Below are 24561 nucleotides of genomic sequence, written 5' to 3'. Positions count from 1 at the left end.
GGGCAGGAGCATCCCCTGGGAATGGTGAAAATAAAGATTTTACCCTATAGAACGCTTTGCCAAGCGTTATATAGGGTAAAATCTGATGATTGGTTCCCTTTAAAGCCAAATTCCGGGTGTGGGGGACTTTACCCTTGGCCGGCCCTGGTAGAATCAACCTGGTTAAAATGATAGTTTTACCCATACTTCTTTATCTCCTGGAACATTCCTCTAATTCAGTCCCAATGTCCTTATCTTTAAATCTTTAAATCCCTTGACTCCCTCCTCCCTACATTTATCTGGGGACCTGGTAGATCCAAACTAAAACTTTCCACCCTGCAATGCCCCAAGGACTTGGGGGGGGGGGGAGGGGGCGCACTACCTGATTTTAAACTATACTATTTGGGAGGCCAGCTCTGGTATCTCCGCTATTGGGTGTCTTCTGCTCCCCTGCCAAATGCGGAGCATCATTTAGCCTCTTTTCTGGATCTCACTTCTTTGTGTGCATTTTTGGAGGGCCCCCCCCCCCCTCGAGTCCGCAGACTCCACCCCCTTCACAAACTTGCCCTACAGGTATGGCGACAGTCACAGACAGTCACTTCCTTTACTGATATTAAAGACCATATTCCCCTTTGGAATAACCCCCACATCCCGCACCTTGCACATGATATGGCAGTGTCCCTTCCTCCAAGCAGTGGCGGATCCAGGGGTGGGGGGCAATTGCCCCCTCCGAGATTGCTGCCCCTCCCGATACTATATCAGCTGTCAGCCCCGGCTGCACTGTCCCCTCACCTGCAGCAGGTGAACCGCCAGGGACACCATTCTCTGCAGGACACCATTCTCTGCAGGCCACACGGACTGCCTGTCAGTGCTGAGAATGCTCCGGTCTCAGCATCATTCAGTCTGTAGCCATTACACTGTGCAGGGGCAGGGAAGAGATAAGCTCCTCCCCCTCTCACCCCTCTGTGTTTCCAGCAGGCCGGGCTCAGCTTACTGCCCTCCACCACAGGCCCGAACACCCACCCAATGCCTCCAGACCCCCTCTGCCCACCCTGATGCTGCTCTTCATGGTAAGTAACTATGGGGGGGGGGGGTCAGGCTCGGGAGACAGGTAAAGGGGAACTCTTATCAGTGTTTCCCAACAGAGGCCTCTAACTATAGTAAAACTACAACTCCCAGCATGTATTTGGCTTTGTGGGCATACTGGGAGTTGTAGTTTTACAACAGCTGGAAGCACCCTGGTTGGGGAATACTGATCTATCTGTCTTTCTATCTCCTATCTATCTCTCATATCTATCTATCTATCTATCTATCTCATATCTATCTATCTCATATCTATATATCATATTTCTATCTATCTCATATCTATCTATCATCTATCTATCTCAAATCTATCTATCTATCTCAAATCAATCTATCACTTATCTATCTCATATCAATCTATCTATCTCATATCAATCTATCTCATATCTGTCTATCTCCTATCTATCTATCTATTATCTATTTCCTATCTATCTCATGTCTATCTATCTCATATCTATCTATCTTTCTATCTATCTCCTATCTATCTCATATCTATCTATATATCTATATCATATCTATCCCACTGCTGCCAGCATCTATTTTTCATTTACTTACAGCCTATTTAGATGCCGAGACAGGGGATAAGTTATAGATTGTGGGGGATTCCAGCGCTAGGACCCCCTACAATCTCCCAAACAGGGCCCCTGCAGTCTGCTGGAAGGGGGTGCTGAACCCTGCACGGAGCTTCCTGCAGGGGACATTGGAATGGCCACTTCCGGAAGACTGACAGGGCCCCGTTATGTGCCCCTCACTTATAATACCACCCTGTCATGTGCCCCTCACTTATAATGCCCCCCCTGTCATGTGCCCCTCACTTATAATGCTCCCCTGTCATGTGCCCCTCACTTATAATGCCCCCTGTCATGTACCCCTCTCTTATAATGCCCCCCTGTCATGTGCCCCTCACTTATAATGCCCCCCTGTCATGTGCCGCTAACAAATAATGTGCTTTGATTTATAATGCCCTCCTTTTATGTGCCCCTTACTTAAAATGCCCCCAGAGGGTGAAGGACAGGGGGCATTATATGTGAGGGGAACATAACGGGGCATTATAAGTCGAAGCACATTATATATTAGCGGCCCAAGACAGGGGGGCATTATAAGTGAGGGGCACATGACGGGGGCATTATAATTGAGGGGCACATGACAGGGGGGCTCCTCACGTATAATGTCCCCCTGTCATGTGCCCCTCACATTTAATGCCCCCTGTCATGTGCCCCTCACATTTATTGCCCCCTGTCATGTGCGCCTTACTTAAAATGCCCCCTGAGGGTGCAGGACAGGGGGCATTATATGTGAGGGGAACATAACGGGGCATTAAATGTGAGGGGAACATGAAGGGGGCATTATAAATTAGGGGCACATAACAGGGGGCATTAAATGGAGGGGCACATGACAGGAGGGCATTATAAGTGAAGGGCACATAACAGGCCCTCGCTTATAATGCCCCCCTGTCTTGGGCCCCTCACTTATAATGCCCCCCTGTCTTGGGCCCCTCACTTATAATGCCCCCCTGTCTTGGGCCCCTCACTTATAATGTCCCCCTGTCTTGGGCCGCTAACATATAATGTACTTCAACTTATAATGCCCCCTGTTATGTGCCCCTTACTTATAATGCACCCTGAAGGGGCAGGACAGGGAGCATTATATGTGAGGGGAACATTACAGGGGCATTATATGTGAGGGGCACATGATAGGGGGGCATTATAAGTGAGGAACCCCTGTCATGTGCCCCTCACATATAATGCCCCCCTGTCGTGTGCCCCTAACATATAATGTGCCCTGAGGGAGCAGGATTGGGGGGCATTCTATGTGAGGGGAACATTGCAGGGGCATTATATGTGAAGGGCACAGCACAGGGGGCATTATATGGTAGTGGCACAGGACAGAGGGCATTATTATTATGAGGGGGAACAGGACAGGTCATAGTTATATGTGGGGGCACAGGATGGGGCATTACTACTATATATGAGGGGCACAGAGTATAAGGAATTTCTGGGGTAGTACGGTTTTCATTAGCCACAATACATCACGGTATTGTATTCAGAGGGATATATAGAGCGTACAGTGTGTGAAAGTATTATATTCAGAGGGTACAGTGTGTGGCAGTATTATATTCTGAGGGTACAGTGTGTGGGCAGTATTATATTCTGGGGTACAGTGTGTGGCAGTATTATATTCTGAGGATACAGTGTGTGGGCAGTATTCTATTCAGGGGTACAGTGTGTGGCAGCATTATATTCTGGGGTACAGTGTGTGGCAGTATTATATTCTGAGGGTACAGTGTGGGGCATTATTATATTCAGAGGGTACAGTGTGTGGCAGTATTGTATTCAAAGGGTAAAGTGAGTTGTAGTATATTCGGAGGGTACAGTGTGTCAAAATTATATTCAAAGGATATGGTGTTTGGCAGTATTATAATAATACTTTTTTCATATAGAGGATCAGAATCCGCTGACACAGTGAAGAGCCGTCTGGGCGTCAAGTTATACAGCGAGAATATTTTTTTTGTAAGTTTTGCAGTAATGATGGGTGAAACAACAACTCCCAGCATCTCCTCACCACTACTTAGGTCATACTGGGAGCTGTAGTTTTAAATGGTAAAAACTTCTTTCCCATTCTGTGGCAATTGGTATATTTGATTATTATACTGGATACATTTAATAATATTGTAAGTTCTTTAAGCAACACCTTATTTTCTGTCCGCCAATGCAAAATTCTCTAATAGTGCCCCTCCTGAGACTTGACTCTGGATCCGCCCCTGCCTCCAAGCCTACTGGCAGGACATCACTGCTTTTCGGTCCCCACTAATATCCATCCCTGTCTTGCTAGACCACCTGATATACCTCTTTGGTCTGCTACCCGAAGAATCTTGGCAACATCATATGCAGATTCTCCTCTGCGTGGGTCTATTCAAGGCTAGGAAAACTATAGCCCAGCAATGGATGGATCCCCGCCCGCCCTCTCTCCCACAATGGAGGAAGTTAGCTAATGCCATTCTCCCGTATGAACAGTTGGTATTTAAACGTAGGAAATGCCTGGATAGATTACAAAAGGTAGGGGGCATCTGGTGTGCATCCTCTCTTACCAGATACTCTCCCTCAGCATTTACCTCCCTGATGTCCTCTAGTGCCTTGGGCTCTCCTTTCTGATTCTGCTCCCTCTCCTCTCTCCATGGTTTCCCTCTTCCTTTCTCCCCCTAGCCTCCACTTTTGTATCCCTATGCCATATCATTGGGGGGGCGGCAGCTCTGGGTATACTAAATTTTCTCTCTCCTCAGTATCTTGCATTCCATATAATTTAACTCCCTGATGAGGTTTCTTGGCAATGTCACTATACAAGTAGCGGGAATGTGTCATGTTCTGTTACTGTTAAGGGTTAAGATTTACTTACCCTCAGTTGCTCTGCACTGCTTGTGCTATACAATCTCTGTCACACTGTGATAGCTGATTTTTCAGCTACTGTTATCCTGTTGTCTGTGATGATGCTGTGTGGAGCTATTGTATTTGTATTTATCCAAACTTCAATAAAACGAGTTTAAAATATATCAGAAGTGAATATTGGTTGTAGAGTCAGGGGTGTGTATCAGGCCTATACACCCCTGAATGTACAACATTCACCCCCTGACTGTATAACCTCTCCCTTCACCTGATATTCACTTCCATTATTAAAATTATGTTCACACCCATCTGACTGATTCTCTTAATTGTCACACAAACTATAAACCCTTATATCTAAGGAACAGAAGGGCATATCAAGGAAATGTAAAAAGTTATGTCATCAGAGCACCCTAAGCTGTTTAGTGACAATAGCATCTAATTTTTGGCCACAGGTCCTCTATATCTATTACCAGCCACCATATTTAGCCTGTTTTACCCTAGCCTTATCAATTATTGTGCCTTTATCCTAATAATGTCTGTACTTCGATGTGTACCATCTAAGTGCAGATGTTGTGTCTAAAGCCAAGTAAGGGAGATAAATATTAAAATGATATTTTCCTTTTTAGTGCTAAAATTAAATCATATGGAACACAATGTACACATGTTTGTAATAACAATGCACCAGGAAATTAGAGGATTTAATTTTGTGGTAAATATTATTTACTAATTAAACTAAAATATTATTTACTGAATAAACTATCTTAAAACAGCATAAACAATGTGCTCTGGTAATAAACCTTCCATGGTCAATAAACAGTTAACTATAGAGAAAATTGTTTACCTTAATTATTTGTCCTTCTTTGAAGGGAAGTTCTTCTTCTGCAGCATCTGGATTTGGTGACATCGTTCTTGGGTCATAATCAAAGAGTGCTACAAATATTCGTACTGGATAATCCTCCATTCCACCATCTGTTTCAGATTCTTCATACATCCCAGATGACATCTTTTCTCGGCTTCCATAACTATCTAAAGAAATTTCCAAGACATATACAACAATATTTGTAGGCTCCATCTTTTAGGAAACTGTTAAGAAGATTGAAGGTTTAGCAATGGTACCATGTGTTGCAGTTGCTACATATTCCTCAGCATAGCTGACTGTATGGTTCAGTTTTGCAAACACCATGTTTTTGCCCCAAAAGACAAGCGCAATCAAAGGAACACACAAAACCATTTTTGCAGTTGGCGGAATTTCAGGCATCGTTACATATGAGCTTAAGATAGAAGCTGATAAACATGCAATGTAGTAAGTCAAACAACAACACATACAGTATGGCTGGATGGTTATGATGAACATGAACTTGATGCTATCCTACCTTTCTTTCCACTAAACTTGAAGAACCTAAATGTGCTGGGATGGACAGAGAAGTGCACTGTAAGGCCTACACACATGCTGCATTACATGCAAACTGGTGGCTATGTATTCAGCACAGTAAAAGCCAAGAAAAAACTGATCCAGGCTAAAGGGGTGCCCTGAAAAAAATATCTGTTTCTCTGGAGCTAGTAGAAAGATGCTTCAAAGATCTAAAAAATATTCACTGACAATTGGAATATTACTGGATTTTCTGATCACCATGAGAACATGTCTGGTAAGTCCAAGATATAACCTGACACCCATATTTGTCCAGACATAAAAGCTTGAAGAATTTTATACCATTTTTGGTTAAAAGGGAGGAACATTTTTATTTTTTTGTGCATACCGTATCTATCCTCAGAGGCCCTGGTACGCTGTAGAGACCATTTCCTGTGTCCTCCAATGCTGCGATAATAAGCTTCTTCTTTTACAGGTGAAATATTTCCCTCACTACCTGACCGAGAACGACCACCTTCACTGTTACTGTCCATTGTAATTTCTATGGAGAAAAAGGGAAGGAGCTATTAAACATACCCTTTGAGTCTGGAAGAGGACCATGGAGATAGGTACCATAACAAAGAGGGCTTCTCTTCCCAGTTAGTGTTTTGTTGCCTGCCAAGCAAATCTTTTATTAAAATTTTTTTTTTTTACCTATGTTTGTTAAAGAGTATATATTTTATTTTAGCACCCATAAACCTAAATATGTGAATATTAGTGCAGAGTCAAAGTAAAGGATTCCTGTGAAGACTTTACTGGAAAAAGTGTAGCCCACGTTTTCAGTTTGGTGTTGTTTTAGAAGAACATTTTCAGGTAACTCTATTCTTTAACACGTTCATAACTTTTTTTTTCTTTTTTTTTTTTTTTTTTTTTATAATGTCTTATAGATAAGTAATACTTATTGAATAGTGACATACTAAAAATGACAAACAGATGTCACTTCTGGCTTTGTTTCTTTAGATTTCACTAAAATAACATACAAACATGGAACTTTGCGACAACATACTTGGGCTTTGACAAACTTCTGGAATGACTCAAGTGGATGGAATGGCTATGTACCAAGTGATCAGTAGGATAATCTACATTTAAGATCCTGCTGAAAAATTAGTAAAGTACATGAGATTATATTACATATTCCATATTTAAGCTGATCGTGGTTGCCATTGAGTCCAAACACAATGGAAGCAGCCATTGAATGGACTAAGGTATTGGCAGAAATATAATATAGTCCCTAAACAATATATAATTGTCTTATCTAATCACAAGGCCCCAGGTTGCATAAACATAATGTTCAGTACTTTTTATATGTGAGATGTCTGTAAAATATATTTCCTTATAACTGTGTGAAGGACCATACAGAGAATTCTCCCAGACTTCCTGTTTAAGCCATACAATCTGCATAGGTACATCTATTTAAGTATTACAGTGACCCATGCTATGATTTTAAGTGTAGGTCTCTAATAGGTACCAGATCCAGATAAAAAAAAATATATTACAAACCCATGGATGCCACAAAAGGGTTCAGACATGGGAAGTGATTTCATACTGTTTGAGTTTGGCACTTTTAAAAATCGAAATATAATTGCATTTTCGATCAGTTTTTTAATCCCCTGAATGCTGACTGCATCCCAGAAGAAATATATTCTATTGCAAATGACTGACTGATACAACTAAGTTGGTAATTCTATAATCTAAAATCAGTACTACAGAAACACTTGAATATGGTAATGTTCTATGGACTTGAAATGAAAATGAAATCATGTGAAAGAATGTTTGGATGAACAACATTAAGTACAACATTAAAACATAGTACGTTGTTGTGTAAATGTAGAGTGTAATATCAGACTTTGTTTGGTTTGGTTTATCCTTAATTTGTTAAATTCATGTTACATAGAGTAGGATTAGTCTGTAAGTAATAGTGTGATTATTTCTGAACACAATGACAATGTAAATACAAATGTGGTTAGTAATTTCATTCTAATAATGGTTTATACTAAATCACCTCTGTAAAATAGGGACACACAGACAATTGAAGGGAGTTATTTTGACAAATATACCTATAAAAAGTAATAAAAAGGTAGCAGAGAAGAAAAATATGTCAGTGTTGGTCACAAACAGTGAAGTAAAAATAAGATAATATAAAAGATAAAAAACATAGATAAACCAGGAAAGTTCCCTTGTCTGGATATAAAACTGCAACAGTCACCAGGTTATATTCTATGTAACTGGTGGCAACATGTTATAAAAATAAGGTTTGTTTACATGTCCAGATGTCTTTCTGCTCATCTGCTATAGCGTAGAAAAGGAGTTTTGAAAATGTCCTGCATCATATGCTAATGAGGCTCAAGTAGTCATTATGAAATAGTCACTGCACCCCCAATTGTAATCAAACCTACTTAGGCATGATTGACAGCCCAGGCAAGGCTGACGTCACCGCTCTTCTCATTTAAATCTTGTGCAGGCCCAGAAGCATCAATATACCCGGGCATGAAGCCGCATTTGACCTAGCATGAGTCATTCATGCCTGAGTAGGCAGGATTAGAGCTGGACTTGGCTTAATTACAGAACAGGGAATAGTGACCACTTAACAATGCAGCATGTCCTGATGACTTGAGCCTGCTTAGCATATGGCAAGGGACACGTTTAAAGCTCACTTTTAATAAAGGACAGGAGGATATCTGGACCTAGTAAGACACAATTTTTTTTCCCTATGTAACGTGTTGTCACCAGTTATATAGAGTAAAACCTGGTGGCAGGTTCCCTTTAATGTTAAAACTATTAAAGGGGTACTCCACCCCTAGACATCTTATCCCGTATCCAAAGGATAGGGGATAAGATGTCTGATCGCGGGGGTCCCGCCGCTGGGGACCCCCGCAATATAGCATGCGGCACCCACCTGTTTCTGCTCTGGAGGCGCTGGAGGGTCTGGGTCCCGACCACTGGAACGGAAGTCAGTGACGTCACGACGTATGACGTCCGTTCTGGTGGTCGGGACCCAGACCCTCCAGCGCTTCTGGGGCAGGAACAGGTGAGTGCAGCATGCTATATTGCGGGGGTCCCCAGCGACGGGACCCCCGCGATCAGACATCTTATCCCGTATCCTTTGGATACAGGATAAGATGTCTAGGGGTGGAGTACCCATTTAAGCCTCTCAAATTCATAAACTGATATATCTTACACATGGTACAATGAATTCAAGATAGGACTAAAAACTCGTACACAGGAGATTACATGCTGAAGATGAAATGGAGAAAAATGTGCATGCATTTTTTGGTATTTCTACATTTTAGTTAACAAGGGGACAACATTTTTCAGTTTAGTGTAGTTTCAACATTTCCTGTTTTTTGAAGTATTAACAACATAATTTGTGTCATAACATTGTATGTATAATTTCATCATTTTAAATTTGCATATTTTTTTTTTATATCAGTGGGGCTGAACCATTTAAAACTCTCAATGTTTTTTTTAGAGGAATTTGCAATCTTTATTGGATATTAACTAACTGAAATGTGGTATAAATCTTTTTTTTCTTCTTCCTCCTCTGTCGTGTGTGTGTGTGTGGTGGGGGGGGGGGGGGTTAAAAAGCATCTGCGTAAAAGTCCTATTGTATAAGGATATGTTTTTTTTATGTGATGTTTTTGTAAATGGAAAAATGTAAAATATAATAGAAAAAAACTAACCGAATTGCAAGAAGTCTTGTAGACATGTTAGCAATAAAATAACAAATGAAAATTGAAGAGAGAGGATTCATGTTACATGCCCCATCCATGTCAGCTCATACACATAGGGGCGGGTTTATCAAAACTATTAAAAAGAAAAACTGTCTTTGTTGCCCATAGCAACCATTCATGGTACAGTTTTCACTCTGCCAGCAGTTGAAAAAATGAAAGATTTGTTTTTATTTTAGACACTAAATGCATCCCCTGTAAAGTCTGTTTTATGAAGATTAATATTCAGGCTGCCGTAAATGATTAAGAAAGCCAATGACTTTGAACCTTCCTCAACCTTGTGATTTGTAAAGGGTTTTCCAAGATTCTTGTACAACTGTCCCTGCAATAAATCAAAATGTATATTCCACATGTATTTGAATTATTTTTATATCTTTGTTTACAAAGCCATATTGTTGTCAAACATGGCACAGTGCTGCAATGGTACAAATGCTGTAATTACTTGTGCTTGTATATATTGTACATAGGGTAATACAGAACTTGAAATATGGGTATGTTCACACGTGTGTATGTTTCTGCATATTTTCCTGTATGTTTAAACATAACCTAAAGGGGTATGCCAATCTAATATATAAATGCTCCCTGGAACCCCCGGGACTGCTTTCAGCTGCTGAAGGTGGTTGGTAAGCTGAAACAGATGAGCCACAGTTCTTTATAAGCAGCTTGCAAAACTTCCATAGATTTTTAGGAAAATTGGGTATAACAGTGGCACAGCAGTTTTCAGCTTCCTGACTACCTCAGGCAGCCATAAGCAGACTGGAGAGGGTTGGCAAGCCATAAAGGGGTACTCTGTTGGAAAACTTTTTTTTTTTTTTTTTTGATCAACTGGTGCCAGTAAGTTAAACAGATTTGTAAATTACTTTTATTTTAAAATCTTAATCCTTACCAGCTGTGTTATGCTACATATGGAGTCCTTTTCTTTTTGAATTTCCTTTCTGTCTGACCACAGTGCTCTCTGCTGACACATCTGTCCCTGTCAGGAACTGTTCAGAGTCATATCGTGCTCTGGACAGTTCCTAACGTGGACAGAGGTGTCAGCAAAGAGTACTGTGGTCAGACAGAAAGGAAATTAAAAAAGAACATGACTTCCTAGGGAGCATACAGCAGCTGATAAGTACTGGAAGGATTAATATTTAGAAATAGAAGTAATTTACAAATCTATTCAACTTTCTGGCACAAGTTGATTTAAAAAAAAATAATTTCAGTGGAGTTCCCCTTTAATGCCTGGATAGGAATATCCATTTGATATGCAAGTAAGTGTTAACCAAATACATTGACACATTACAATTCTGGATGTATATTTACCAATCAATACAAATAAAAGACTACTGCACTTACAGATAATAAAAAAACAAAAAACAAATATACATATTACATAAAACAGCAGTCTATCCAACTAACCAATAGATGGGACCATCATAGGTCGAGGTCTCTGTTGAACTGCACTACCATGGGGAAATCTCCGCACAGGATGATCAGTTCTTTCTGTTCTTCCCAACGTAGAGTGATTGCCTAGAAGCTAAGCATAAACATAAAATTAGTCTAATCCCCATTCTGCTGCTTTTGATATTTGTATTAGAAATAACAGCTTACAGCAGAAGCTCTTAAGGCAACTAAACTGTACTTTTAACTTAAAGGTTAGCTGAAAGATAATCATATATAAAAACAGCATGGAATGTTACTTGGATGGCATGTAATTAACTAGTGCTTATCCAGTAATCTAAAATGTCATCACTTGGTCACATAAATGGTGAACATGCATTTTTTGCTAACTGGTCAATGCAACACACATTAAAAAATGTACGCATACACAGTTCACTGTAAAAGTGAAAAACAATAACATTTTTTTTTATCTTTTTATGGTTCTGTGATTCTAAATAATAGATATACTGCATTCTAGCATGCAGAACAGTATACCTTGCTGTCAGGAACTTTGCAAAATAACTTTGAACACTTAAATATTTATTGAAATATTTTTGGACAGATATGTGGGCAGATGATGCTGAAGATCTGTGACATTTGTAACCTACATAGCATGTGATGACAATGATGATAAAGAAAATAGCAACAGACCAACATAATGTATTATGACAAATGCCATAGCATAAACAACACAGGTTCTCCTGAATATGATGGAGACCACTCTAGTAATTGAAGGGGATATAAAATGTGTCTAGCTGTAGTTTATAGTCTATATTTTTTAAGATGTTCAACTTATATTCTATTATTCTATAATTAAAGAGGTTTTCCAGACTGAAATGGCCAAGGGCCTGGGGGGGGGGGGGGGGTAGAGTCCCCGCTCACCCAGGACTTGCTGTTTCTAATGCAGGCTGGAGGTATGTATATAACAGCTTGTGCAGGATGGTAACTAGGTGGTGGTGGTGGGGGGTTTGTGTTGCCATGGGGCAATTAGCATGAAGGGAGCAGGGTGACCACATATCTATTACTTCCCCCTTCATCAATCTATGTAAAGGAGTGTTTAAGGATCTTACGATAAGTTACATGACCTCAGGTTCTTAAAGGGGTACTCCGCTGCTCAGCATTTGGAACAAACTGTTCCAAACGCGGGATTCGGCGCCGGGAGATTGTGATGTCATACGGCTGTCATGCCCCCTCCCATAGACTTGCATAGAGGGGACAGGGCATGACGTAATGAGGGGGTGTGGCTATGCTGTCACATGTTCCAGGCGTCGGGTTCGGCTCCAACAGTTTGTTGCAAAGGCTGAGCAGCAGAGTACCCCTTTAAGCCTTACTGCACAAAGGAAGAGGCCAGAGACAAGCTGTATAGGTATAGGTAACGTCTGTGTGTGTGAAAGTAAGTGATGTGTGTGTGTGTGTGTGTGTGTGTGCTTAAAGGGGTACTCCAGTGGAAAACTTTTTTTTTTAAAGGAACTGGTGCCAGAAAGTTAAACAGATTTGTAAATTACCTCTATTAAAAATTCTTCATCCATCCAGTACTTATTAGCGGCAGTATACTACAGAGGAAATTCTTTTCTTTTGTGATTTCCTTTCTTTTACGACCACAGTGCTCTCTCCTGACACCTCTGTCCATTTTAGGAACTGTCCAGAGCAGTATATGTTTGCTATGGGGATTTTCCCCTGCTCTAGACAGGTCCTGACATGGACAGAGGTGTCAGCAGAGAGCACCGTGGTTGTGACAGAAAAGAAATCCGAAAAGAATTTCCTCTGTAGTATACAGCCGCTAAGAAGTACTAGAAGGATTAAGATTTTTTTTTTAATAGAAGTAATTTAAAAATCTGTTTAACTTACTGGCTTCAGTTGATTTAAAAAAAAAAAGTTTTTCACCGGAGTACCCCTATAAGTGATATTGGTGTGTAGCATGTCTATTACTCCAGTCACCCTCAGAGCTGCACTAACTATTCAGCTGTTACATCATGTCTTATTCTCCAGTCCCCTCCAGAACTTCACCCACTAGTTTGCTGTTACATTATGTCTAATCCTCCTGTCATCACCACAGCTGCACTACAGTGAGGAAAAAAGTATTTAGTCAGCCACCAATTGTGCAACTTCTCCCACTTGAAAAAAGATGAGAGAGGCCTGAAATTTTCATCCTAGGTATACCTCAACTATGAGAGACCTAATGAGAAAAAAATCCATTAAATCACATTGTCTGATTTTTAAAGAATTTATTAGCAAATTATGGTGGAAAATAAGTATTTGGTCAATAAGAAAAGTTCATCTCAATACTTTGTTATATACCCTTTGTTGGCTATGACAGAGGTCAAACATTTTCTGTAAGTCTTCACAAGGTTTTCAAACAATGTTGCATTTTGGCCCATTCCTCCATGCAGATCTCCTCTAGAGCAGTGATGTTTTGGGGCTGTCGCTGGGCAATGCGGACTTTCAACTCCCTCCAAAAGTTTTCTATGGGGTTGAGATCTGGAGACTGGCTAGGCCACTCCAGGACCCTGAAATGCTTCTTAAGAAGCCACTCCTTCATTGTCAGGGCAATGTGTTTGAGATCATTGTCATGCTAAAAGAGCCATCTTCAATTCATTCTTTCCTTTACACGGATCAGTCATCCTGGTCCCTTTGCTGAAAAACAGCCCCAAAGCATGATGTTTCCACCCCATGCTTCACAGTAGGTATGGTGTTACTTGGATTTAACTCAGCATTCTTTCTCCTCCAAACACGACGAATTGAGTTACGAATTGAGTTAAACTTTGGTTTCATCTGACTATATGACATTCTCCCAATCCTCTTCTAGATCATCCAAATGCTCTCTAGCAAACTTCAGACAGGCCTGTACTGGCTTAAGCAGGCGGACATGTCTGGAACAGCATGATTTGAGTCCCTGGCGTCGTAATGTGTTACTGATGGTAGCCTTTTTTACTTTGGTCCCAGCTCTCTGCAGGTCATTCACTACGTCCCGCCAAGTGGTTCTGGGATTTTTGCTCACCGTTCTTGTGATAATTTTGACACCACGGGGTGAGATCTTGTGTGGAGCCCCAGATCGAGGGAGATTATCAGTGGTCTTGTATCTCTTCCATTTTCGAATAATTTCGAATAATTTGCTTTTATGAAGAGGTGAGTAGAAGCCTTGACAGAGGAATGGCTGTGGATATAGTGTTTCTGGATTTTGCTAAAGCATTTGATACTGTCCCTCATAGACGTCTGACAGGTAAGTTAAGGTCTTTGGGTTTGGAAATTTTAGTTTGTAACTGGATTGAACACTGGCTCATGGATCGTACCCAGAGAGTGGTGGTCTATGATTCGTACTCTGATTGGTCCCCGGTAATTAGTGGTGTACCCCAAGGTTCAGTACTGGGCCCGCTGTTGTTTAATTTATTTATCAATGATATAGAGGATGGCATTAACAGCTCTGTTTGTATCTTTGCAGATGACACCAAGCTATGTAGCATGGTACAGTCTATAGAGGATGTGTATAGGTTACAAGATGACTTGGATAGACTAAGTGTCTGGGCATCCACTTGGCAAATGAGGTTCAATGTGGATAAATGTAAAGTTATGCATCTGGGTACTAATAACCTGCATGCGTCGTATGTCTTAGGGGGGATTAAACTGGCAGAGTCACTGGTAGAGAAGGATCTGGGTGTACTTGTTGATCACAGACTACAGAATAGCATGGACTCAAGGGACAGGGACATAATACTCCCCCTCTATAAAGCATTGGTACGGCCTCACCTGGAATATGCTGTTCAGTTTTGGTCGCCTGTACATAAAAGGGACACTGTGGAGCTGGAAAGGGTGCAGAGACGCGCGACTAAACTAATATGGGGCATGGAACATCTTAGCTATGAGGAGCGATTAAAGGAGTTACAATTGTTTAGTCTTGAGAAGAGACGTTTAAGGGGGGATATGATAAACGTATATAAGTATATTAATGGCCCATACAAAAAATATGGAGAAAAACTGTTCCAGGTTAAACCCCCCCCAAAGGACAAGGGGGCACTCCCTCCGTCTGGAGAAGAAAAAGTTTAGTCTCAAGGGGCGACATGCCTTCTTTACCATGAGAACTGTGAACTTATGGAACAGTCTACCTCAGGAACTGGTCACAGCAGGAAAAATTAACAGCTTTAAAACAGGATTAGATACATTCCTGGAACAAAATAACATTAATGCTTATGAAGAAATATAAAATCCCATCCCTTCCCCAATATCGCGCCACACCCCTACCCCTTAATTCCCTGGTTGAACTTGATGGACATATGTCTTTTTTCGACCATACTATGTAACTATGTAAACACAGTTGATTTCTTCACACCAAGCTGCTTGCCTATTGCAGATTCAGTCTTCCCAGCCTGGTTCAGGAGTACAATTTTGTTTCTGGTGTACTCCAACAGCTCTTTGGTCTTGGCCATAGTGGAATTTGGAGTGTGACTGTTTGAGGTTGTGGACAGGTGTATTTTATACGGATAAGTTCAAAAAGGTGCCATTAATACAGGTAACAAGTGGAGGACAGAGGAGACTCTTAAAGAAGTAGTTACAGGTCTGTGAGAGCCAGAATTCTTGCTTGTTTGTAGGTGACCAAATCATTATTTTACAGAGGGATTTACCAATTAATTCATTAGAAATCCTAAAATGTGATTTCCTGTATTCTTTCCCCCCCATTCTGTCTCTCATAGTTGTTGAAGTGTACCTATGTTCTAAATCATCTTTTAAAGTGGGAGAACTTGCACAATTGGTGGCTGACTAAATACTTTTTTGCATCATTTCCTATACTCTAGTCATCTCCAGAGCTGTAGCCACTATTCTGCTGTTACATCATGTATTATCCTCCTGTTACCTCCAGAGCTGCACTCACTATTATGCAGTTACAATATACTCTAATGTTACAGTTACATCCAGAGCTGTACCAGCTGTCTATGTGTAATAGAAATGTGATTGCTGTAATCACTCTCGGACAGCCTGTAGATGCCAATATCTCACAAGTAGGTTATCTAAGAGCGATAGGAGTATAGTAACTGGGGGAAGGGGGCAGTGTCCTCTCACAATTCACAGCTCTCTAACTTAAAGGCTGTAAATGTAAGTTGTACAGTATTGTACAGGGGCACAGCACCAATGTACACTTACAGATTTAAAGCCTGTAGTCACTGCTGTGCTGTCTACACTTACAAGGGGAAGAAGTCAGAGCAGCCAAGCTTCAGGTACTAGAGGAAGCCTGCCTCCCTAGTGCCCGATGCCTGGCTGTACGGACTACATTTCTCCCTTTAAGTGTAGGTCAGTGAGATAGGCAGCACCAGCAGTGCGACTGCCTGCAGGCCGTCAATTACCAAAGTCATAATTTAATTCTTATAGAGGCGTTGTTGCAGACACCACATCTCAGCATGTACTGTGTCAGTGGTCAGAGAGAGGCCCCATGATCTTCTATTGCCTGGGGGCTCTATAAGGTGTCAGTCCACCCTAGGCAGAATTTGCAGTGGAAATCAACCTGTGTAATTCAGAGTCCAAGTGACTAACGCTTTTTCAGACAGATTCTGATGAAAGAATAAACATGTTAATTCTTTTGACGGAATTCAGATCTGCATTAGAAGTTAAGCTATGGAACTTCCGTAGTGTGCACTAAGCTACAGATTCTGCTGCAAGTGGAAAATCTGTAGTGTGCATGGGACCTAACAGAAATTGATGAGGATTAAATTAATTACCTAGGCTGTTAAAATTGTTACAGATGGATTTCAATTCACTTGGGTAATATTTGATACCTCGGGAATATTTGATATAGTCCTAACCTCAGTACCTGAGGAAAGGGATTTAGGGGTAATAATTTACGAGGACTTTAATCCCTTAATGGTTTTTCTGTTTTTGCACTTTCGTTTTTTCCTCCTTACCTTTAAAAAATCATAAGTCTTTCAATTTTGCACCTAAAAATCCATATAATGGTTTTTTTTTGCGCCACCAATTCGACTTTGTACTGACATCAGTCTTTTTACCCAAAAATCTATGGCAAAAGGGAAAAAAATCATTGTGCGACAAAATAAAAGAAAAAAAGCCATTTCGTAATTTTGGGGGCTTCCGTTTCTACGCAGTACATTTTTCTGTAAAAATTGCACGTTCTCTTTATTCTGTAGGTCCATACGATTAAAATGATACCCTAGTTATATAGGTTTGATTTTGTCGTACTTCTGTAAAAAATCATAACTACATGCACAAAAATTCATTTGTTTAAAATTGTCATTTTCTGACCCCTATAACTTTTACAGTTTTATGCGTACGGGCGGTATGAGGGCTCATTTTTTGCGCCATGATCTGAAGTGTTTAGCGGTACCATTTTTGTATTGATCTGACTTTTTGGTTGCTTTTTTTATTCATTTTTTCAAATACGCTATTTTGGATTTTGGAATTTTTTTGCGCGTCAGCCATTGACCGGGCGGTTCAATTAATGATATATTTTTATAATTCAGACATTTTTGCATGTGGCAATACCACATATGTTTATTTTTATTTACACAGTTTTTTTATGGGGAAAAAGGGGGGGGGGGTGATTCAAACTTTTATTAGGGAAGGGGTTAAATGATCTTTATAAAAAAAAAATTCCACTTTTGTTTTGCAATGTTATAGCCATCATAGGGGGCTATAACACTGCACACACTGATCTTTTACATTGATCATTGTTATCCTATAGGATAGCATTGATCAATGATTCTGCCACTTGACTGCTCATGCCTGGATCTCAGGCACTGAGCAGTCATCCGGCAATCGGACACGCAGGAGGCAGGTAGGAGCCAACTGTTCAGGACGCCACGATTTCGCTCCAGCAGTCCCGAACAGCCGCCTGAGCTAGCCGGGAGTAGTTTACTTTCACTTTAGACGCAGCTATCAACTTTGAACGCCACGTCTGAAGGGTTAATAGCGCGTGGCACCGCGATCTGTCAGGATCAGTCGATTAGCCACGGGTTCCAGCCGTTGTTAGAGGCTGGGCCCAACCCGCTTTGACGCAGGGACACGCAGTGGCCCCACGTTATAGAAAGGGAGCAGACTCGGGGCGTACAGGTACGCCCTGAGTCCTTAAGTGGTTAAGGTAGGTAGACAATGTAATAGAGCAGCAGAAAATGCTAGCAGAATGCTGGGTGTATAGGGAGAGGTATTAGCAGTAGAAAGAGGGAAGTGCTCATGCTCTTGTACAGAGCTCTTGTAATTTGAGCCCAAAAAATTGTCTTACATGACTTTAGCATGCGTTCACACGTGCGTATTTTCTGCTGCAGATCCGCTTCAGCAGATTTAACTACCCATTAAAGTCAATGGGCAGTAAAATCTGCAGCAAAAATACGCATGTGTGAACGCACCCTTAAGGTGCGTTCCCACCTGGCGTATATGCAGCGTACTTCAAGCTGCGCAAAATTTGCGGCAGCAGTGGGAAATATGCTGCGTATTCCTCGCTCACTGTACACACAGGGCTTTCCGGCAGCAGCCCTATGCGTGAAGTGAGTTTTGGAGGCAGTGCTGTGTGCCAGCGTAACTGTGATGCGTGGCTCCACCCCCAAAACTCACTACACACATAGGGCTGCTGCCGGAAAGCCCTGTGTGTACAGTGAGTGAGGAATATGCAGAGTATTTTCAACTTCTGCTGCAAATTTTGCGCAGCGTGAAGTATGCTGTGTATACGCCAGGTGGGAATGCACTTAGGGTGCATTCACACGTGTGTATTTTTGCATCAGTTAAATCTGCTGAAGCAAATCTGCAGCAGAAAATAGGCACGTGGGAACGCACCCTCAGACACATTTCTGACACAGCGGTAAAGGGTGTGTGGCTTCGGTGAAGGGGATGTTGTCTTAAGACTCCCTAAAAATGTGGCACAATTCTGCACTGTTTAAGTCAGCTAATAGTGGTTTTAAACTTACACTAGACAGTCTAAAAATGTAACAGATTTGTCAAGCAGCTTAATATACTTTGATAGATGTGGTACATTCTTGGCTTGTCTAGTCTAAGATTACACTTTTTAACTATTGGACAGTTTTAGTAAATCTGTACCACTGGAAAATTACCTCACTCTGAGTTTACAATGGTAAATGAAGAGCCACTGTAAAGTGAAATCATTGTAAGGTGAGGGATTACTACAATGGTCTTTATTGGTGAGCACATGTTCCCAGTTTAAAGGAACATGTACATGCACATACTGGGATAACTATATGAACACTGACTTATAGCAAAACTTTTTTCATTCCCATAACAACCAATCAAAGCTTAGCTTTTTAGATCTTCACAAGTTCTGGTGAGCTAAGCTGTTGGGAAAGCAAGCCAGTGTTGCTGTTAGTCAGTTTTAATTTATACCCCTCACTGTATTTTGATCCCCCCCCCCCCCCCCAAAAAAAAAAAAAAAAAGGAAATAAAGACAACCAAGAAATTTATAGGCAAAATGAGTCTCAAACTTTCAGACATTTGATGATTTTTTTGAACACTTGGACAGTTTCCCCTCCTTTGGACTTCAGTAAATTCTATTATGAAACAGCTATTTTTGTGACCATAATCATCCAAAATAAGTTCCAAAAAGTTTTTACCACAAAAGCAGCCAAAAGATATAGATTGCACTGGGGTACTCCGGTAAAAAAAAACTTTTTTTTTTTTTTTTTTTTTTTTTTTTAATCAACTGGTGCCAGAACGATAAACAGATTTGTAAATTACCTCTATTTAAAAATCTAAATCCTTCCAGTACTTATGAGCTGTTGTATGCTCCACAGGAAATTATTTTCTTTTTAAATGTATTTTCTGTTAGACCACAGTGCTTTCTGCTGACACCTCTGTCTGTCTCAGGAACTGTCAAGAGCAGGAGAAAATCCCCATAGCAAACCTATCCTGCTCTTGACAGTTCCTGAGACAGAGGTGTCAGCAGAGAGCACTGTGGTCAGACAGAAAAGAAATCCAAAAAGAAAAGAACTTCCTCTGGAGCATACAGCAGTTGATAAGTACTGGAAGGATTAAGACTTAAATAGATGTAATTTACAAATCTGTTTAACATTCTGGCACCAGGAGTACTCCTTTAAAGGGGTACTCCACCCCTAGACATCTTATATCCTATCCAAAGGATAGGGGATAAGATGTCAGATCGCCGGGATCCCGCTGCTGGGGACCCCCGGGATCTACCATGCGGCACCCACCTTTATCGGCTTCTGGAACCGCTTGAGGTCCTCAGGCTGAGTCCATCTCGACCACAGGCACGGAAGATCGTGACGTCACGACTCCGCCCCCGTGTGACGTCACACGTGGGCGGAGTCGTGACGTCACGATCTTCCGTACCCGTGGTCGAGATGGACTCAGCCTGAGGACCTCCAGCGGTTCCGGAAGCCGCTGAAGGTGGGTGCTGCATGGAAGATCCCGGGGGTCCCCAGCAGCTTGACCCCGGCGATCTGACATCTTATCCCATATCCTTTGGATAGGGGATAAGATGTCTAGGGGCGGAGTACCCCTTTAAAAGTGCAGGCAGTTGGCAATATATTAAAAAGAATAAATACAGAGTTCTGCTGGCACTACCAGTATCCAGAAGAGGTGGGGGCTCCTATTTTTCTAGTGGAGGTGGGTATGTGACTACTGTAGAGTGAAATGTCTGACAATGGTGGTGCTCAGCTCCGATATGAAACAGTTCATTCAAATCCACAATCCAAAAAAGGGAATGGAGCGGTCACTCACCAATACTTCAGGCTTTATTTACACATGTAGGGTACAAGCAGGGTGCGCATAACAAACAACGACGACCGTTTCACACTTGCGTGCTTCTTCTGGTTGACACACTACTCACTCACAAGGCTCGTCTTTTCATACATATACAACTAATTACGTCATCTAATCAGCGGCGCAGAGTGATGACATATCACTCTACTGCGCCTGCTCTGACCTGTTCACAGGTGCGGCCCTGATTCCCCCCGAAGAGAGGCCGAGCGGAGGAGTAAGCCGGCGCACAGCGACAAGCTGAATCGCACCGGAACTCCTCACACCCGCTCACGTGATCGGGGAGGCACATGACCACGCATGTAAACAAACCCTCCCTCTCCACAGATAAAATAGGGACACACAGACAACAATAGATAATTTTTTGTATTGTTTTTAATGTCACAATTGTTTTAACTCGTTTTGCATCCTCACAGGCTCATGTACCTTTACCTGTTTTCATTGGTTTGCGGGCTGGTGTAGTTACATGGCTGTTTCTTTTTTCTCCCCCCCGTTAATGCAGTAGTGTTGGATCTGTGTCCCTGGTGTATGGGCAGATTGCCGGGGATGAGCAATTTCGCCTGCCCCGGCATTCTGCGCACGCGCCGGGGAACCACACTCGTGTGGAGAGGGAAGATTTGTTTACATGCTTGGTCATGTGCCTCCCCGATCACATGAGCTGGTGTGAGGAGTTCCGATGCGATTCAGCTTGTCGCTGTGCGCCGGCGCACTCCTCCGCTCGGCCTCGCTTTGGTGGGAATCAGGGCTGCACCTGTGAACAGGTAAGTCAGAGCAGGCGCAGTAGAGTGATATGTCATCACTCAGCGCCGCTGATTAGATGACGTAATTAGTTGTATATGTATAAAAAGACGAGCCTTGTGAGCGAGTAGTGTGTCAACCAGAAGAAGCACGCAAGTGTGAAACGGTCGTCGTTGTTGGTTATGCGCACCCTGCTTGTACCCTACATGTGTGAATAAAGCCTGAAGTATTGGTGAGTGACCACTCCATTCTCTTTCTTTGGATTGTGGATATTAAAAAGAACCCCAAACCTCAAGGACAGTATGGATAGTATATGATAAATTATTGATTCAAAGACTGTGCTTCAATAGCAATTATAGTTGTTTTATTTAAAATGATAATATAAAATACAACTGGTATCCTCTCACAGGGCCCTTGTGTGAGGAATACTTTGTTAAAATTCACATATAATACACTGCTCAAAAAAATAAAGGAACACTAAGATAACACATCCTAGATCTGATTGAATGAACTAATCGTGTGAAATACTTTCGTCTTTACATAGTTGAATGTGCTAACAACAAAATCACACAAAAATGATCAATATAAATCAAATTTATCAACCCATGGAGGTCTGGATATGGAGTCACACTCAAAATCAAAGTGGAAAACCACACTACAGGCTGATCCAGCTTTGATGTAATGTCCTTAAAACAAGTCAAAATGAGGCTCAGTAGTGTGTGTGGCCTCCACGTGCCCGTATGACCTCCCTACAATGCCTGGGTATGCTCCTGATGAGGTGGCGAATGGTCTCCTGAGGGATGTCCTCCCAGACCTGAACTAAAGCATCTGCCAACTCCTGGACAGTCTTTGGTGCAACGTGGCGTTGGTGGATGGAGCAAGACATGATGTCCCAGATGTGCTCAATCGGATTCAGTTCTGGGGAACTGGCGGGCCAGTCCATAGCATCGATGCCTTCCTCTTGCAGGAATTGCTGACACACTCCAGCCAAATGAGGTCTAGCATTGTCTTGTATTAGGAGGAACCCAGGGCAAACCGCACCAGCATATGGTCTCACAAGGGGTCTGAGGATCTCATCTCTGTACCTAATGGCAGTCAGGCTACCTCTGGAAAGCACATGGAGGGCTATGCGGCCCCCCAAAGAAATGCCACCCCTCACCATTACTGACCCACCGCCAAACCGGTCATGCTGGAGGATGTTGCAGACAGCTGAAAGTTCTCTACGGCATCTCCAGACTCTGTCATGTGCTCAGTGTGAAGCTGCTGTCATCTGTGAAGAGCACAGGGTGCCAGTGTGGAATTTGCAAATCTTGGTGTTCTATGGCAAATGCCAAACGTCCTGCACGGTGTTGGGCTGTAAGTACAACCCCCCACCTGTGGACTTCGGGCCCTAATACCACCCTCATGGAGTCTATTTCAGACTGTTTGAATGGACACATTCACATTTGTGACCTGCTGGAGGTCATTTTGCAGGGCTATGGGAGTGCTCCTCCTGCTTCTCCTTGCACAAATGCGAAGGTAGCGGTCCTGCTGCTGGGTTGTTGCCCTCCTATGGCCCCCTCCATATCTCCTGATGTACTGGCCTGTCTCCTGGTAGCACCTCCATGCTCTGGACACTACACTGACAGAAACAGCAAACCTTCTTGTCACAGCTTGCATTAATGTGCCATCCTGGATGAGCTGCACTACCTGAGCCACTTGTGTGGGTTGTAGACTTGTGTGGGTTGGGTGGGTTGTATGCTACCACTAGAGTGAAAGCACCCCCAGCATTCAAAAGTGACCAAAACATCAGCCAGAAAGCATAGGAACTGAGAAGTGGTCTGTGGTCACCATCTGCAAAACCACTCTTTTATTGGGGGTGTCTTGCTAATTGCCTATAATTTCCACCTTTTGTCTGTTCCATTTGCATAACAGCATGTGAAATTGATTGTCAATCAGTGTTGCTTCCTGAGTGGACAGTGTGATTTCATAGAAGTGTGATTGACTTGGAGTTACTATGTGTTGTTTAAATGTTCCTTTATTTTTTTGAGCAGTGTTTGTAACAATAGTATACACAATGATAAAAATAGATAGGTAGGATTTATGGTAAACTTATGATTAATATGTTATAAAGTCCGGCAAATTGTATCATACAGTCCGGCATAAAGTAGTACAGTTGCTTTTTGTAATGTAACAATCCTGGAATTGTCCAAAAGTAACGTTACAATGTACAATCCTATTGTGCTGTCCCGGTACAGGACTTGGTCCTGTCCCTTTGTCTAAAGTCCCCTCAGCCAGAGTCCCTCCATGTCAATAGGGCTCTCCTGTAGGACTAACCCCTATTCGCCTCATATAAATGGTATTTAATGTGTATTATATATATATATATATATATATATATATATATATATATATATATATATATATTTAATACCTCTGTATAGGACCTTAGAGGTCACGTGCCTTTAATTAAATTGTACTATGGTTTAAGGACTTTTAGGTCATGTGATACCCAGAGTTCACTGAGTCAAGATTTACAGGTCTGCTGACCAATGAGCTTTGTCCCACCCCCTTAATATATAAGGGGCAGCAGCCACTAAATTCTCTCTCTTAGAGAGATTATAAAGCCAAGCACATCTCAGCACAAATATCAAATCAAGCTAGACCTCAAGCCTAAAGTCCAGCAGCCACAAAACCATGAGTTACTCCAAGCTCAATCCTACAAATTCTGTGTGACTACTAGAAACTCAAATCTCCTAAAAATAGTAGCACAGTGGCTAGCACCAAAGCTCATTGATCCCAGAGTTCCAGCAAACCTGTGAGGAACCTGTACTGCGGTTCTCTCTTGCAAAGACTTCAAGTTTACTTCATAAAATCTGCTGTGGACATTCCGTCATTTCTCACTGCCGTTTGTGGGACGGTTGGCGGTAGGAGTATTACATTGAGAAAACCGCACCCTGGCATCAGAACAATTGAGGGTTAATACCAATATACCCTACACTATCACCGCAACACCCCAGACACCATTACTCTCTCCCGGTGCATTGCCGTGGAATGAGATTTGCCATAGAATGAGATGGTCCGCCTCCATCACATCCTATTGGCTCTCTCTTGTCACGTGACA

General features: G+C 41.9%; 1 protein-coding gene across 25 annotated transcripts in view; it reads right to left on the bottom strand.

Moving 5' to 3' along the window:
* The window catches only part of RIMBP2 (RIMS binding protein 2), a 970948-nt gene that overhangs the window by 142706 nt on the left and 803681 nt on the right, over nucleotides 1-24561 (bottom strand). For 16 of the 25 annotated variants that reach the window (XM_056533442.1, XM_056533333.1, XM_056533398.1 and 13 more), the window contains 3 exons: nucleotides 10980-11097; nucleotides 6200-6352; nucleotides 5284-5468 (listed from right to left, as the gene is read on the bottom strand). In XM_056533442.1, the coding sequence (XP_056389417.1) occupies nucleotides 5284-5468; nucleotides 6200-6352; nucleotides 10980-11097 (456 nt within the window). The remainder of the gene's footprint in view (nucleotides 1-5283; nucleotides 5469-6199; nucleotides 6353-10979; nucleotides 11098-24561) is intronic. The other 9 variants (XM_056533376.1, XM_056533391.1, XM_056533524.1 and 6 more) reach the window with 1 other exon arrangement.

Source organism: Hyla sarda, chromosome 1 (assembly GCF_029499605.1).
Source record: "Hyla sarda isolate aHylSar1 chromosome 1, aHylSar1.hap1, whole genome shotgun sequence".
Lineage (NCBI taxonomy): Eukaryota > Metazoa > Chordata > Amphibia > Anura > Hylidae > Hyla > Hyla sarda.
The sequence above is the reverse complement of the archived record's forward strand: the minus strand, read 5'-3'. Positions and strand labels throughout refer to the sequence as shown.